Below are 13,240 nucleotides of genomic sequence, written 5' to 3'. Positions count from 1 at the left end.
TAGAATTCAAATAGCATGAGGTCCCTTGTATCCGGAAAGGACTTGGGCGAGTTAGAACTAGAGACAGGCTCATCAGTTTGGCAGCTCAACAATTACCTGTGTGTAGAGGTCCGTTCAGCGAAATCGCCTGCAGAAGCTGCTTGCCTTTCGTTCCATAAGAGCTTGGTGAACAACCGGTAGTTTTCAACTGAGCAAGGCCTCGCTTTTGACAGAGAAGTCTTAACAGGTCAATTGAATGGGCGTTGAAGCTGGTCAGGTAAGGCAAATGGAGAACCAATCGGTAAGAGATCTTCAAATCAGCATATTAGATCAGTGTCAAAGGATCTTGTCGGTTATTTTGGGTGCCTGAATCTTGCGGTTGAGGGCATTTCTAATTATTTCTGATCGGGTTTTGTTCCTTTATATTCCACTTCAAGGTGCTTCAATTGATGATCACCTCGGGCTGGGTGCCTGAATCTTGCGGTTGAGGGCATTTCTAATTATTTCTGATCGGGTTTTGTTCCTTTATATTCCACTTCAAGGTGCTTCAATTGATGATTCACCTCGGTCGCTACTGGTAGATTTTGTTGGTCTGTTTGGGCTTGTGAGTGCCACGACAATTTAGTTGAGGGAGAACCAACTCGGCTAACACAAACCGTGCTCCACACTTGCCAGTTCTACACCTTCTATTCTGTTTACACTGGGATGTCCGGCGATTTCCGCCTCCTCGGTCATCAGTCTCTGTGGACCGTAGTCCTGGCCTCAAAACCTAAATATATTTTGTGTCCCGTGTTGCGCCATTGCCGAGTCTCTCAGTGTCGCTCGATATTCATCTGCGGTTTTTGGGCTGCATAATTATTTTTCTGTGCTTTTTGATTCTGATGAGTAGCTCCCTTGCTGTCTGTCCTATCTTTCAGCGGTAGCACTCTTTCGGTGTCTGTCATGCCACCAGGAAGTAAAAGGGCTGGTTGCCCAAGCTTAGACAGGGAAGTGGAGAGGCAGACGTCAGACCTTCCGGTCAGTAAAGTCTGTCCTATATGGACCCTAGTGTAGTCGTTACACTCAATTGTGTAGACAGTCCTTGGTTCTGTTCGTCGGTAGGCGATCCTTCAATCGCACCTATGTAGAGCTCAGTCTTTTCAACCTGGAAAGATCTTTATATGCTGGTCATGTTTAGAATCCTTCCAAAGACCGATGTTCCTGGTTTATGTGGAATGACAACAGTCCTAATCCATTCCCTGTTTTGCCACTGGTACCACCACCTTTCGCAAGTGACGCCTAATCAAACTAGCTGGGTATCCAGTACTCCGAAGTTTGTTCTTCACTTCAATTCGGGCCGCTGTCCGACCAACGTCTGTGCACAGTGCCCTTGCTCGCCTAAACATTTATGAAACGCTGGCACATCAGGAGGTTTCATACTGTTCCAGTCGGATCTCATTGTCAGCCGTGAGCAAGTGTTCCCCGGTTCCGATCTATTTGGACAAATTTGGTCTGGAGTTCCAACAAACGAATCAATGTATTCTGGACGGTTCTCTGCCACGTTTATTAGTGCGCGTTGCACAGGCACACCACGTAACGATATGGTGCAAGCCAGTGAATTGAGTCCTGAGGTCAAATGGGCTCACGTTCGACTGCATCGTACAACTGGTATTCATCGCAAAATCCTCCAGGACAACAACCTCAGTGGTTTAACCCAATACCTGACAGTGGCAAACCTTCACTGCAAGTCCTAGTAGACCACATGGGGGCCCTAACAGTCTCCAGTTGGATCCTGGGCAGCATGCAGCAAACAAAAAAAGCGAGGTTGTTGTGCAATCAGGTATAAGAACAACCGTCCAGGATACATTGATTCGTACTCACTGAAAATATGTTGTTCACAAGCATACCTGTGCGAAACGTCGGACCTCCTGGTGTCGTTCGAATGTGTACATTGATGATTGGGAAAAGGTCAGTACCCGTGCCTCAGTCAAGTTTTACGCAAAGATGTGTGGGAAAATTTACTCCGCTGTTGGGTATCAGCAGTTCAACCAATATCGAAGAGGAATCCTGCCGAAGTAGTACTTCATCCGTACCTCGGGGTGTGTCTCGTATGCGAGACAAGTGGACATCAGAAGCTAATGTGTCCACGCGTCTGAAGTACAGAGATGTGCTTCACGATTGTTCACACTATAAACGGTTGAAGAAGCCGGCTCGAATTCCGAATGAACAAATGGAGCAAGGTGCCTTGATCGGAAAGGACTTGGGCGAGTTAGAACTAGGGACAGGATTGTCAATTTGGCAACTCAACGGTTATCTGTGTGTAGAGGTCCGTTCAGCGAATTTCCTCGCCTTTTAGCCACTCAGTCGACACCCAACACTCCTGTGCTCGGTTCGCCAGCTGCAGCGGGTTCGTACATTGTTCGGGTTAGGCTTTCTCATAGAAGTCCAATTGCTAGTATCAGGAAGGTCAAATTCCTAAAAGCAACCCAGAACGCTCGGGACCTAATGAGGCCCTAAAAGCTCACGAAAATCTCAAGAGGAAAGCCGGCAAGAATCCGGGCCAATCAAGCATTCGATCAACTTAGAAACAGCCAAGATCGATGGAAGTAGAATTCAAATAGCATGAGGTCCCTTGTATCCGGAAAGGACTTGGGCGAGTTAGAACTAGAGACAGGCTCATCAGTTTGGCAGCTCAACAATTACCTGTGTGTAGAGGTCCGTTCAGCGAAATCGCCTGCAGAAGCTGCTTGCCTTTCGTTCCATAAGAGCTTGGTGAACAACCGGTAGTTTTCAACTGAGCAAGGCCTCGCTTTTGACAGAGAAGTCTTAACAGGTCAATTGAATGGGCGTTGAAGCTGGTCAGGTAAGGCAAATGGAGAACCAATCGGTAAGAGATCTTCAAATCAGCATATTAGATCAGTGTCAAAGGATCTTGTCGGTTATTTTGGGTGCCTGAATCTTGCGGTTGAGGGCATTTCTAATTATTTCTGATCGGGTTTTGTTCCTTTATATTCCACTTCAAGGTGCTTCAATTGATGATTCACCTCGGTCGCTACTGGTAGATTTTGTTGGTCTGTTTGGGCTTGTGAGTGCCACGACAATTTAGTTGAGGGAGAACCAACTCGGCTAACACAAACCGTGCTCCACACTTGCCAGTTCTACACCTTCTATTCTGTTTACACTGGGATGTCCGGCGATTTCCGCCTCCTCGGTCATCAGTCTCTGTGGACCGTAGTCCTGGCCTCAAAACCTAAATATATTTTGTGTCCCGTGTTGCGCCATTGCCGAGTCTCTCAGTGTCGCTCGATATTCATCTGCGGTTTTTGGGCTGCATAATTATTTTTCTGTGCTTTTTGATTCTGATGAGTAGCTCCCTTGCTGTCTGTCCTATCTTTCAGCGGTAGCACTCTTTCGGTGTCTGTCATGCCACCAGGAAGTAAAAGGGCTGGTTGCCCAAGCTTAGACAGGGAAGTGGAGAGGCAGACGTCAGACCTTCCGGTCAGTAAAGTCTGTCCTATATGGACCCTAGTGTAGTCGTTACACTCAATTGTGTAGACAGTCCTTGGTTCTGTTCGTCGGTAGGCGATCCTTCAATCGCACCTATGTAGAGCTCAGTCTTTTCAACCTGGAAAGATCTTTATATGCTGGTCATGTTTAGAATCCTTCCAAAGACCGATGTTCCTGGTTTATGTGGAATGACAACAGTCCTAATCCATTCCCTGTTTTGCCACTGGTACCACCACCTTTCGCAAGTGACGCCTAATCAAACTAGCTGGGTATCCAGTACTCCGAAGTTTGTTCTTCACTTCAATTCGGGCCGCTGTCCGACCAACGTCTGTGCACAGTGCCCTTGCTCGCCTAAACATTTATGAAGCAACACTGGCGAATGCCGACTTCGGATGGGCAGACGAGTAGTGTCAGTTGGCTTCTCATACACTGGTATTTGATCCCCCCTGACCTTGCGTCATGCAATCTAAGAAGGCCAATGTACCCGAAGTCGACTGTCTCCATTCTAAGGTTGATGTGAGGATTCAGGCCATTCAGGTAATTGTAAACCTCACTGACCTTGTCTTCTTTCGTCACGACGAATGTATCATTTAAATAACGCTAGAATATCTTGGATGGATGTGGGAATCTGGCTATAGCTTTCTGTTCGAAATCTTCCATATAAATATTTGCCCAAAACTGGGGATATCGGGGTTGTAAACCACGCGGTAGAAGATGAAATGGATGAGATCCAGGTATGCTTTCTGCCTTCCACTATTTCATCTACCGTAAGAGGTGTCCGTCCGGAAAGGTTGGTGTCTACTAGTAGCAATCGGTTGGTTATTTCCAAAGAGTCCTTTTTAGACGCGTTTGTATGTAACGAATTGACATAAAACTTATGAGAATTTCATCTAGTTTCAGAGTGACACACCGTATGAATTCTTCCTGTAAGTACTGGATTCCCCAGTGAGGGGTTTTAAAATACCATGCCACGAATCTGGCCAGTTCATGGGGTGGGAACCTAATCCGTCTACTATCGGCCTCACCAAGACATATGGTTTACTGATTTTTGATGGGCCCTAAAGACGTGGTTGGATTGCACCAATTACCCTCCCTAAGTTGTTAATCGCTGACCGCAAATATCTGCGGACGTCAACTGTACTCCTATTTATAGATGAAATGTCGGTCTGCCGGTAAGAACCCTCACCTAGGCTTTGCTTGACCTTCTGTAGACAACCACCCTTGCTCATGACAACAATGGCCTTAACCTTATCCGCCTTTGCGATGGCTAGTTTGTTTACCTGTTGCGGTTCGATCACGCGGTGAGCAAACAATAAGATATGCGAAATGTGACGATATTCTATCCTCAGCTATGTTGCTTGATCCAGACTCCTAGCACAGCGGATAGTAAGGAGACGAAAAACCTCACGATCATGGGAAAAAATGACAATGCATATATATATATATATATACATTTATATATGTATATATATATATATATATTCATAGTTTGACCTTGAGAGATACGGGAAGTTCGCTGGCACACAAAAAGTACAGAGTTTTTGGGGATTTCGATATCCCCAACATTACCTGTTTTAAGTTTTTTTTAGCGCTCTTCGCCTTGCTGATGTAATATCTGGAGCTCCTAAATGCTGGTACTTAAGTTCTGTGGCGAGTTATAACCGTAGCTTCTCCGCCTTCACTGGCTCAACCTTTTGATACACAGATTCAGCACTAGAGATCATTTTTTCCACCGTTATCACCCTTTTCTCCACTTAGCAATTTATTCGATAAATCTACTACGCTACAATAGCTTGTAAGCGATTCAGGCTTAGTTACGGGCAGTGAAGCATCGGTGTTGAACACTGATGTCATGCTGTCGATGATGATGTTGTTGAGTTATGGGCTCAGTAAAGAGCAGTCTTAGAATGTAGCTTTTCGAACTTGCATACTTGTCTCTCTCTGAAGTGTTGTCCTTGGATAGCTTTCACTGCTGTTGCTTCAGTTTTAGGTAACCTGCCTTGCGTGCCCTTCAATTACTTGGTCGGCGAATAGCACTCATGTGCTCGCCAAGTGCAGCGGGTTCATACGTTGTTCGGGTTCATAGAAGTCAAACCCTTATCGAATCCAAGACGACAAATGCCAGATACCCATTTAACTTGGAGTAAGGTGCCCAGTTTCTATATCCGTCTCACAGATATACTACCAATTGCTCGTCTTTGTGTGGCATCGGTCAGGTTAGATTAGTGCTCTCGTTCAGTCGTCTTCATCCCGCAGACATGGTGCTTGAAGACGTGAATCCAGATTTTTTCTACAGATACGCATTCATAACCCCGTCATCCAGCCCTTCAGTCGTATATATCGCCATGAACGACAACTCATTGTCAGAGTCTCAACTATTGGCATAACCATCGCGTAATCTTCGTTTCATCAACCAACTTCTGGATACAGGTGACCCGGGAGATGTCTACGACGGTTCATTCGATAGTCCTGAACTTAATAGTTTCAGGAGAATGGTGATCCGACCTACAAAAAAACAGAAGCAGCAGTGTCTTTAGTGGTGCTCCACGTTACGATGGGCTGGTATTACGTGAACCGGTTACCTAGGACCTGTTGTACGAGTTGTCCGAACAGAAAAAGACCGAAGTGTGACAAGAACGATACTTCTATCTGAAACAACTGCCCGAAGCGCTCTCGTTTTTCACAGTCCGTGAGCTGGCACCATTTGATGGAGTTCCACGGTTTACTCCATCCATGGCCTCGACCACTGCAGCTGCTGTGTGCAACGAGTTTGAATGCCATTACGTCAACCTATTCGACGACTATGTACAGTTCCACCACAGAGAATGGGCAACGTACTGCATGCCTACGTGCGCGAGCTGCCTTTGAACAGTTTCACAATCAAAACTGGCTAATCATCTGCTACAATGTGTTCAGACCCTAAAAGCATAAGCCCATCTGGACTATTCTCTATCATGCTTCGTCCTGCTCCGTGAATTGCGTCACCTACTTCAAGTTGGGCTGCAACTCTATTAGCTTCTTTCAGAAATCCACCTGTCCTTACACGCAACTAAAGTTTGTCTTCTGACTGGAAGCTTTCTATCGTGGATCCGGATGATTGTTAACCTTTCTCGCACGTCAAGTGAAAGCGCTGAAGCAATTGGAAACCATCACGCTCGAGTTAAGTAACAAAGTGATAAAGATGAATAGCGTGCACAGTTCCGCGAAAGGATCTCCAGAATGGAAGCATGACGTGATTTACAGCGGTTTCCTCCGTCAATGTGCCTGATTCAACACGTGGGGAACGTTTAAAAGCTAAGTCCGTTATTTTTTGTCTGGATCAATCCAGACAGACGGGCGATTCATTACCTTATCCATTATCAGTCCAAACGCACGACGGGATATTCTAAGTGCAGCCGTCGCGACTAATGGATCATATTTGGAATGACGATGCTATGGACATTTATCCCTTACCCTACGGATTTCTGGCCAAAGCACCGGAAACAGGTCTCATCCGAGCCTTAACGGCCATGCAGTATGAGCATCTCCGCGCCGGGTTGCTGGTCGACAACACACGGTTGTTCAAATGGCCCACATGGCATACTCGAAAATCCTCGTCCAGCGACAGCACACCCACTCATGAACTAGGCGTTCCCTACGATCACATTTATTTCCCATGAAAACGCAGATGTAGAGTTGACTGCACCAGTCACGGGCACCTTTAGGAGCGGATTTCGTGACATCCACTTGCAGAAACCCACCTTACTTTGTGCAGATGCCTATGTTCTTATACAAGCGTATAAACCGTGCCCATGTTTTTTGCCATGATGCTCGCTTTGAGCTTAGCAAAATTAAACCACGGCGTGTGATCTGGAGCATGTATACAAAACACGGCTTAGGTAACACGGTTGCCTCCCAGAAATTTCCGATACTCCTGAGACCCATTAAAATCACTACCACTACCATATGATGTCAAAGTGATTGAAACACCTCATTCTTGGAGGCGTCTTCTCGCCGCACAGTTTCTCCATATGCTGGTGAATTTCTCCAGTCGACTTTTTTGCTTTCAACACATTTATCAGTGACCTCATCCCAACAAGCTTCTCTAAGTTCATCTCGCGCATTATTCAAAATGATTCACTCCCAAACGGTTGCTATCACTCAGTATGTATTTCATCATCAAAAATCAGATTCACAACCAAGTGCCTAAAACCTTCCACAGAACGATGTTGATTGTCGTACGCAGGGCTGGTCCGACTGAGGGTCCAAATCGCTTGACCAAGACGAAAGTTGATTCCAATTGGCCACTGAAAGTGCTCGCCTGAGTTCGCCACATCAAGTGGTGTCAGACAAGCCCGTCCTCTTTCACCTTTTGTCTTCAACTTCGTCATTCATACAGTTATAGAAAACTCACTACAGCTTCTAATGTCTGTGGGGTTGAAGTTCTCCCGGGACATCCGCTCACAGATGTCGAGTACGCAGAAGTCACAGCTATTCTTGGATCTGGTGTCGTGGTAATGCGAACAATATTAGATAACCTAAATAATTCTGACTCACGGTTTGGTATGCGCTTTACATCTGAAAAGTGCAAAGCCTCAATCCCTAGCCTCATGCTTTCGGGTGAGCCACTTGAGGTAGTAGACAAGTTTATCTACCTGGGCATCTGTATCACTTGCGGTGGTCTCGCGAAATATGATATTTCCATCCGGATTGGGAAGGCCGGACCAGCTTTTGTGAACCTGCATCACCTGTGGCGTAGGCTCAAAATCAGCTTATCCGTCAAGGGTCGAGTGTAGAATGCTGCAGTGCTACATGTGTCAGAACTATGGTCTATGCGCACCCAGAACGTCAGAAGACAGTGTTCGACCACCGACATTTTCGGAGCATTGCCCGAGTCTGGTGGGAACACCGGATCAGCAATACTGATGGTATTTGGAAGGTGAACTGATCACACTGCTTAGGTTGCGCTGGCTTGGTCACACTCCGTACGCAAGTCGACCGACTTCCTCGGAGGGTTTTTTTTACAGAACCACGCGGAGGGTGAAAACGAGCCAGGAGATGTCAAACAATGAATTGGCATCGAACTGTGAGAGCCATTACCAACAAACCCAGCTGCGCTGATCATTGCCGTCTTCATCACTTGTCAGACATTCTCAGATGATCCAGTCGCCCCCTCAATAGCGCTCGTGCATCCAAGTTACTGCCTTCAATACATAGCTCCCTTCCCAATACCCGCATCTGAAAGTCCACTTTCGGTCCTGTATTTACGAACCAATTTATCAGCTCCCCCCTCCAATACGCAGCTACCTCCCCAAATCGTTGGTGGCCAGCTGCAACCACTGTACGACAAGTGCGCAGTTCTTTCAGCTGACAATAATAATAATTGAACGTTGAAGCCGAGCTTTTTCCTTCCTTCCCATAGTGTAAACCAACCAAGTCACTTCACAGCTAAGGTTTATTTGATAGAATCTCATTGTCTGAAATTCCGACATAAGCGAGACCTTGGGTTCCTGAACATCGTGCATGTATCCATCAACATACGGTGTCTGTTTCGTGCCAGCTACCTGTCGGCATTTTACTTTTTCGAATATTGCTTGTCTGCGAACCCTTAAGTGTGGAGTGGTCATACAAATTTGATTATTTTCGAGCGTTCTATACACTTGGTACAACCTTGGTGGTTTTACTCGAACTTTTAGCTTGTTGCAGGGGTTCAGGTCGACAACTCAGGTAATACTTAGCCATTGTTTTGGTGGAGGAAATCAATCTGAATATCCAACCGTGAAGGCAGTGAGGGTTTGGTCCACTGCATCTCCATAACACTGTTTGATGTTGAACAGCTTACAGGATTTCGCCTGATGCCTCGCGAAACCCAGCTCCTAGGCATGCTAAGTTGGGCAAGCGCCAAGTGACGCTGTAGACGTTACCATTGTCGAAGCCATGTCCATTCACGCGGTCCACTTTTTCCCGTCTAGTGGTCAGTCACCCTCATATCAGTAGTTCACGTATTGAGCAAGATTGGTACGGTGTATTGGTGCTGGTATTTCACTGATATTTGACTACTTCTTCTCCCCTTCCAGGTGAACCCTATGGCAACTGAGTTTGTGTTCAAGACCCAGACCGGGAAATCCAGTGATAAGAGAATGACTTATAAAACATACAAGCAAATTTTGAATGCTGAATCCCAGGTTTGTTTTCGGGTCTTTTTACATCTGTCTCCTGTCATTCTTCCTGTATACACACACGGGACCATAGTATCGCCCATGGATTATATTGAGGAATATGAAAAGGTGAAATGTGTAACAAGTTGTTTGTCGCCTGATCGCTTTTACACGTTTGGACATTGAACAGTCGAAGAAATAGACTCGCTTGAAATGTATCTTGGTTGGCGGAAGCCGTCATTCTGCCCTGTGGGCGGAGATACTGTTCAGTGGTTCTGCAGTAGAAAGATGATAGGGGATAGTCAGCTGAGTTTCCATAAAATCTTCCAATGCCCTCCACCTATCAGCCCCCGGTCATGACGGTTTGCGACTTACATAGCTATATTTGTACACGACAACGAGTAGATTGATATATCGTTTGCCTGGCTACTCCATTAGCCATTGCGTAGAAGGCCGGGTCGGAGAAGCCATTGCTTCGTAAATTTATCAGTCTGCGCCACTCAATGTTAGTTTTATCAGCCTTTTACTCGATGCGCTTCAGCAAGCAAAAATAGTTCTCTCCGAATTTCGCTGTTTGTTTGATTGGGACTGATAATTGCCCCACTAGTCTCACCGGTGGACTGTTCACGCCCGAGTGACATGATGTCGATGATGTCTTGCTATTCCAACTGAGTGTCATTCGCTTCTGGGTGAACCTGGCACACTGAATTATGCCGAGTAAAGATTGCGCAGAGTAAGTTTGTCACACAAAATCGATTGCATGTGAATGCGCATGGACCGAACATACATGTGTACGTTCGTAAGACGCATCCTCTAACTGTTTCATCGGCAGCCCATCGGGTGTGACTCGATATTTCAAGTGATTGCTCAAAGTCATAATTCACGGGCGATGATCGATAAAGAGCAACTTCTATGGAGGACTTTTCTACTCTTCAGGAGTTGATGCTGAAAGGATACTCTTGTATAAAGATCACTCGATATTACAGTATACAATCTCGTAGAAAAAACGTGTACCAGTAACCTTACCCATCCTTTCGTCGACATCTCAAGCCTGTAATCTGTTATTGTGTATGGGACGAAGTGTCTTACATTTTTATTTGTTTTGCATTGGATAGTGTGTCATAATTTCTGCATTTATTGGTGTAGCATTTATCAAAGTAAACACCGGTACTTTGTTTCAATCCCCTACTGTAATCTATATGACGCTGGTGGTGGAGGAGTACACCCATGTGCCAACTTTGTTTCTCTGAGAATAAGATTATTGGATCCAGTGAAAAGGACAGTAAGTCGCAGTCATCCGAATTCACCCTAAAATAACGGTAAGAGACCAGCGAATATACACTCATTTGCAAACCAATTTGGTTTTTTCGAGAGACTCACGTGGAACCCAGCTGAATCTCTCGTTTGTGATGTTCTCAGCAACCTTATGAGTAGTACATTACAAAGATATACAAGTATCGCGATATCTCGAATATCGTAGCGGCTGAAACATGAGGCGGCTTGGTCAGCACACTCAGTCACCTGAGAACACCACAAACGAGAGATTCAGCTGATTCCAGGTGAGTCTCTCGAAAAAAAAACCACATTAGTTTGCAATGAGTGTATTATTCGCTGGTCTCTTACCGTTATTTTAGGGTGAATTCGGATGACTGCGACTTACTGTGAGAGACTCACGTGGAACCCAGCTGAATCTCTCGTTTGTGATGTTCTCAGCAACCTTATGAGTAGTACATTACAAAGATATACGGTAAGAGATTAATTTAAAGCAGCTTTGAGATGAAAAATCATCTTATGGTGCCTTCTAGGGAGGCCCTACCACCCAACCTACACCAGTTGGCTTGACACTTTAAGCGCTACTTGTGAATACAAACTTGCAATACGTTCATTGAGAAACAGCCATATGAGGGTGGAAGCATGTATGGAAATGGGTTATTGGTCCGGAATTCGCCGAATCAAAGAATATGACGATGACTGGCTGTGTGTATATACCTACTGAAACGCTGCGGAAAGGTGGTTGTGAAATTACTTAGTGAATTTTGGTGGAAAAGGTTCTGTTCAATCATAGCAGGGACGGTTCTCAAGGTTCCGCCACTGGGTCATTATAATCGAATTGTTGGAATTCGCACGTAGATCCTTCGCTTCCAAAGAGTTGACATGATCGGTGTAGGTTATAAAGATTTTTAATGGAATATAATTGGCCAACAGCGCCGTCCGTCTAGGAGGGACGGATCGGCCACCTGATCACATAAGACAACTACTTGTTCGAAACCAAAATAATCTGGTAACCTGATGACACTAAACAGTCACTCACTGTGATAATGTAGGAGTCTTTGCACATATTTCGCATAGTTGGGTTTTGTGAATTACAACAAATGCTTTGGTTCGTATGGACCAAGTGTAGAGGGATGGCACTTACGATAACTGCCATATTATCACTGTGCCCACTGTTGTAACCGAGAACAGGTTGTCTGGCTGTGTTCGTCGGTGAAGCACTTACTGCGATTGTGCGCCGTTGTATTTTGGGCTTTCTTTGAGGGACTGAAGAGTTCTGTACACGGTCTGTTGTACACGCGTACTCAAATGGTAGGCTAGTCTCTTAAAGTATAAGCACGTGGATATTGGTTATATTTGGGCACTTGGGGAAATAGGTTTTCTCAGGTTTCAGTAGCATTTGTTATGAGCCCCCTCGAGTAGCTGTTTCGTCTCATATAGTCGGGAATTCTATCTAGTTCTGACTCCATGATGCTATCTAAGTAGTTTTTTTAAGTTAGAGTGCACGAGACTTCGCTCTCGATTCAATAGAATAGAGTCCTTTAAATTGATATGCATCCTAAGTGGTCCCTTTCATAACTGTGAAAATTAAGTAAGGGGCGCGATGTACATAATGTAGAACAACCGCTGCTGACGCTTATAGCATTTCCTTCACACTCAGGCTAGGTGATAATGATCGAAAAGCCATCGTGTGAGTTCATATAGCAATCAACTATCTACATGTACCGCCAGCTCAGACACTGCGAGAGCGTCCGCGTTACTCCAAATATGCGCGGCTTTCCACTTAACTGGCAATCCTACAGCGGATGCTAACCAACCATGTGTAGTATAAATCCATTACAAAGCTGTAGTTTTCTGCTTCCACATTACCCCAACTAAAAATTTTTGAGCTCCCAGCGGTTTCATCTGCAATATGTTCTCTGATCAAGACGCTCTCTGGTTCCATGATCATTTTGGAACTAGTGAACCTTGCCTACGCCCATACCATCGTCGCAACTGTCTGTAACAATTTTGATCCACAGATTGGCCTCGAACACCGAAAGTTGTGAACAAATCTCACATCATCGAAATAACATAAAACTACTGTTCTGCAACACGATAGACAAAATAAGGTTTGAGTCACTCACTCACATGATTCCCGTTACTTCGTGCTGAACAGAAGTCAATCGCCAAACACCCCTTGTCAGGGAAGATCACTCCTGAAACAAAGCCGCCTGACCCGTGTTCGATCGCTCCAGAGACGTTTTATATGAGCCGACTGTTGTTCATCGCTAACCACACCGATACCGACACGACGCTCCAACTTTGGGCATAACGAGCGATCTGGTTGATCTAAAACGGTAAACGGACAGAGCCGTTTTTCGCAT

The 13,240-nt window shown here is 45.4% G+C and overlaps 1 protein-coding gene across 1 annotated transcript in view; it reads left to right on the top strand.

The window, feature by feature from the left end:
• Positions 1-3,924: 3,924 nt before the first annotated feature.
• Positions 3,925-13,240, top strand: part of T265_11461 (hypothetical protein) — a gene marked incomplete at both ends in the record, with an annotated part of 10,165 nt that continues 849 nt past the window's right edge. Inside the window, 2 exons of the mRNA XM_009178119.1 lie at positions 3,925-4,002; positions 9,522-9,629. Of these exons, the coding sequence (XP_009176383.1) occupies positions 3,925-4,002; positions 9,522-9,629 (186 nt within the window). The remainder of the gene's footprint in view (positions 4,003-9,521; positions 9,630-13,240) is intronic.

The sequence above is a fragment of the Opisthorchis viverrini genome (genome assembly GCF_000715545.1).
Source record: "Opisthorchis viverrini unplaced genomic scaffold opera_v5_498, whole genome shotgun sequence".
In the NCBI taxonomy this organism is placed as follows: Eukaryota; Metazoa; Platyhelminthes; class Trematoda; order Opisthorchiida; family Opisthorchiidae; genus Opisthorchis; species Opisthorchis viverrini.
This window is presented reverse-complemented; position numbering and strand designations above follow the sequence as displayed.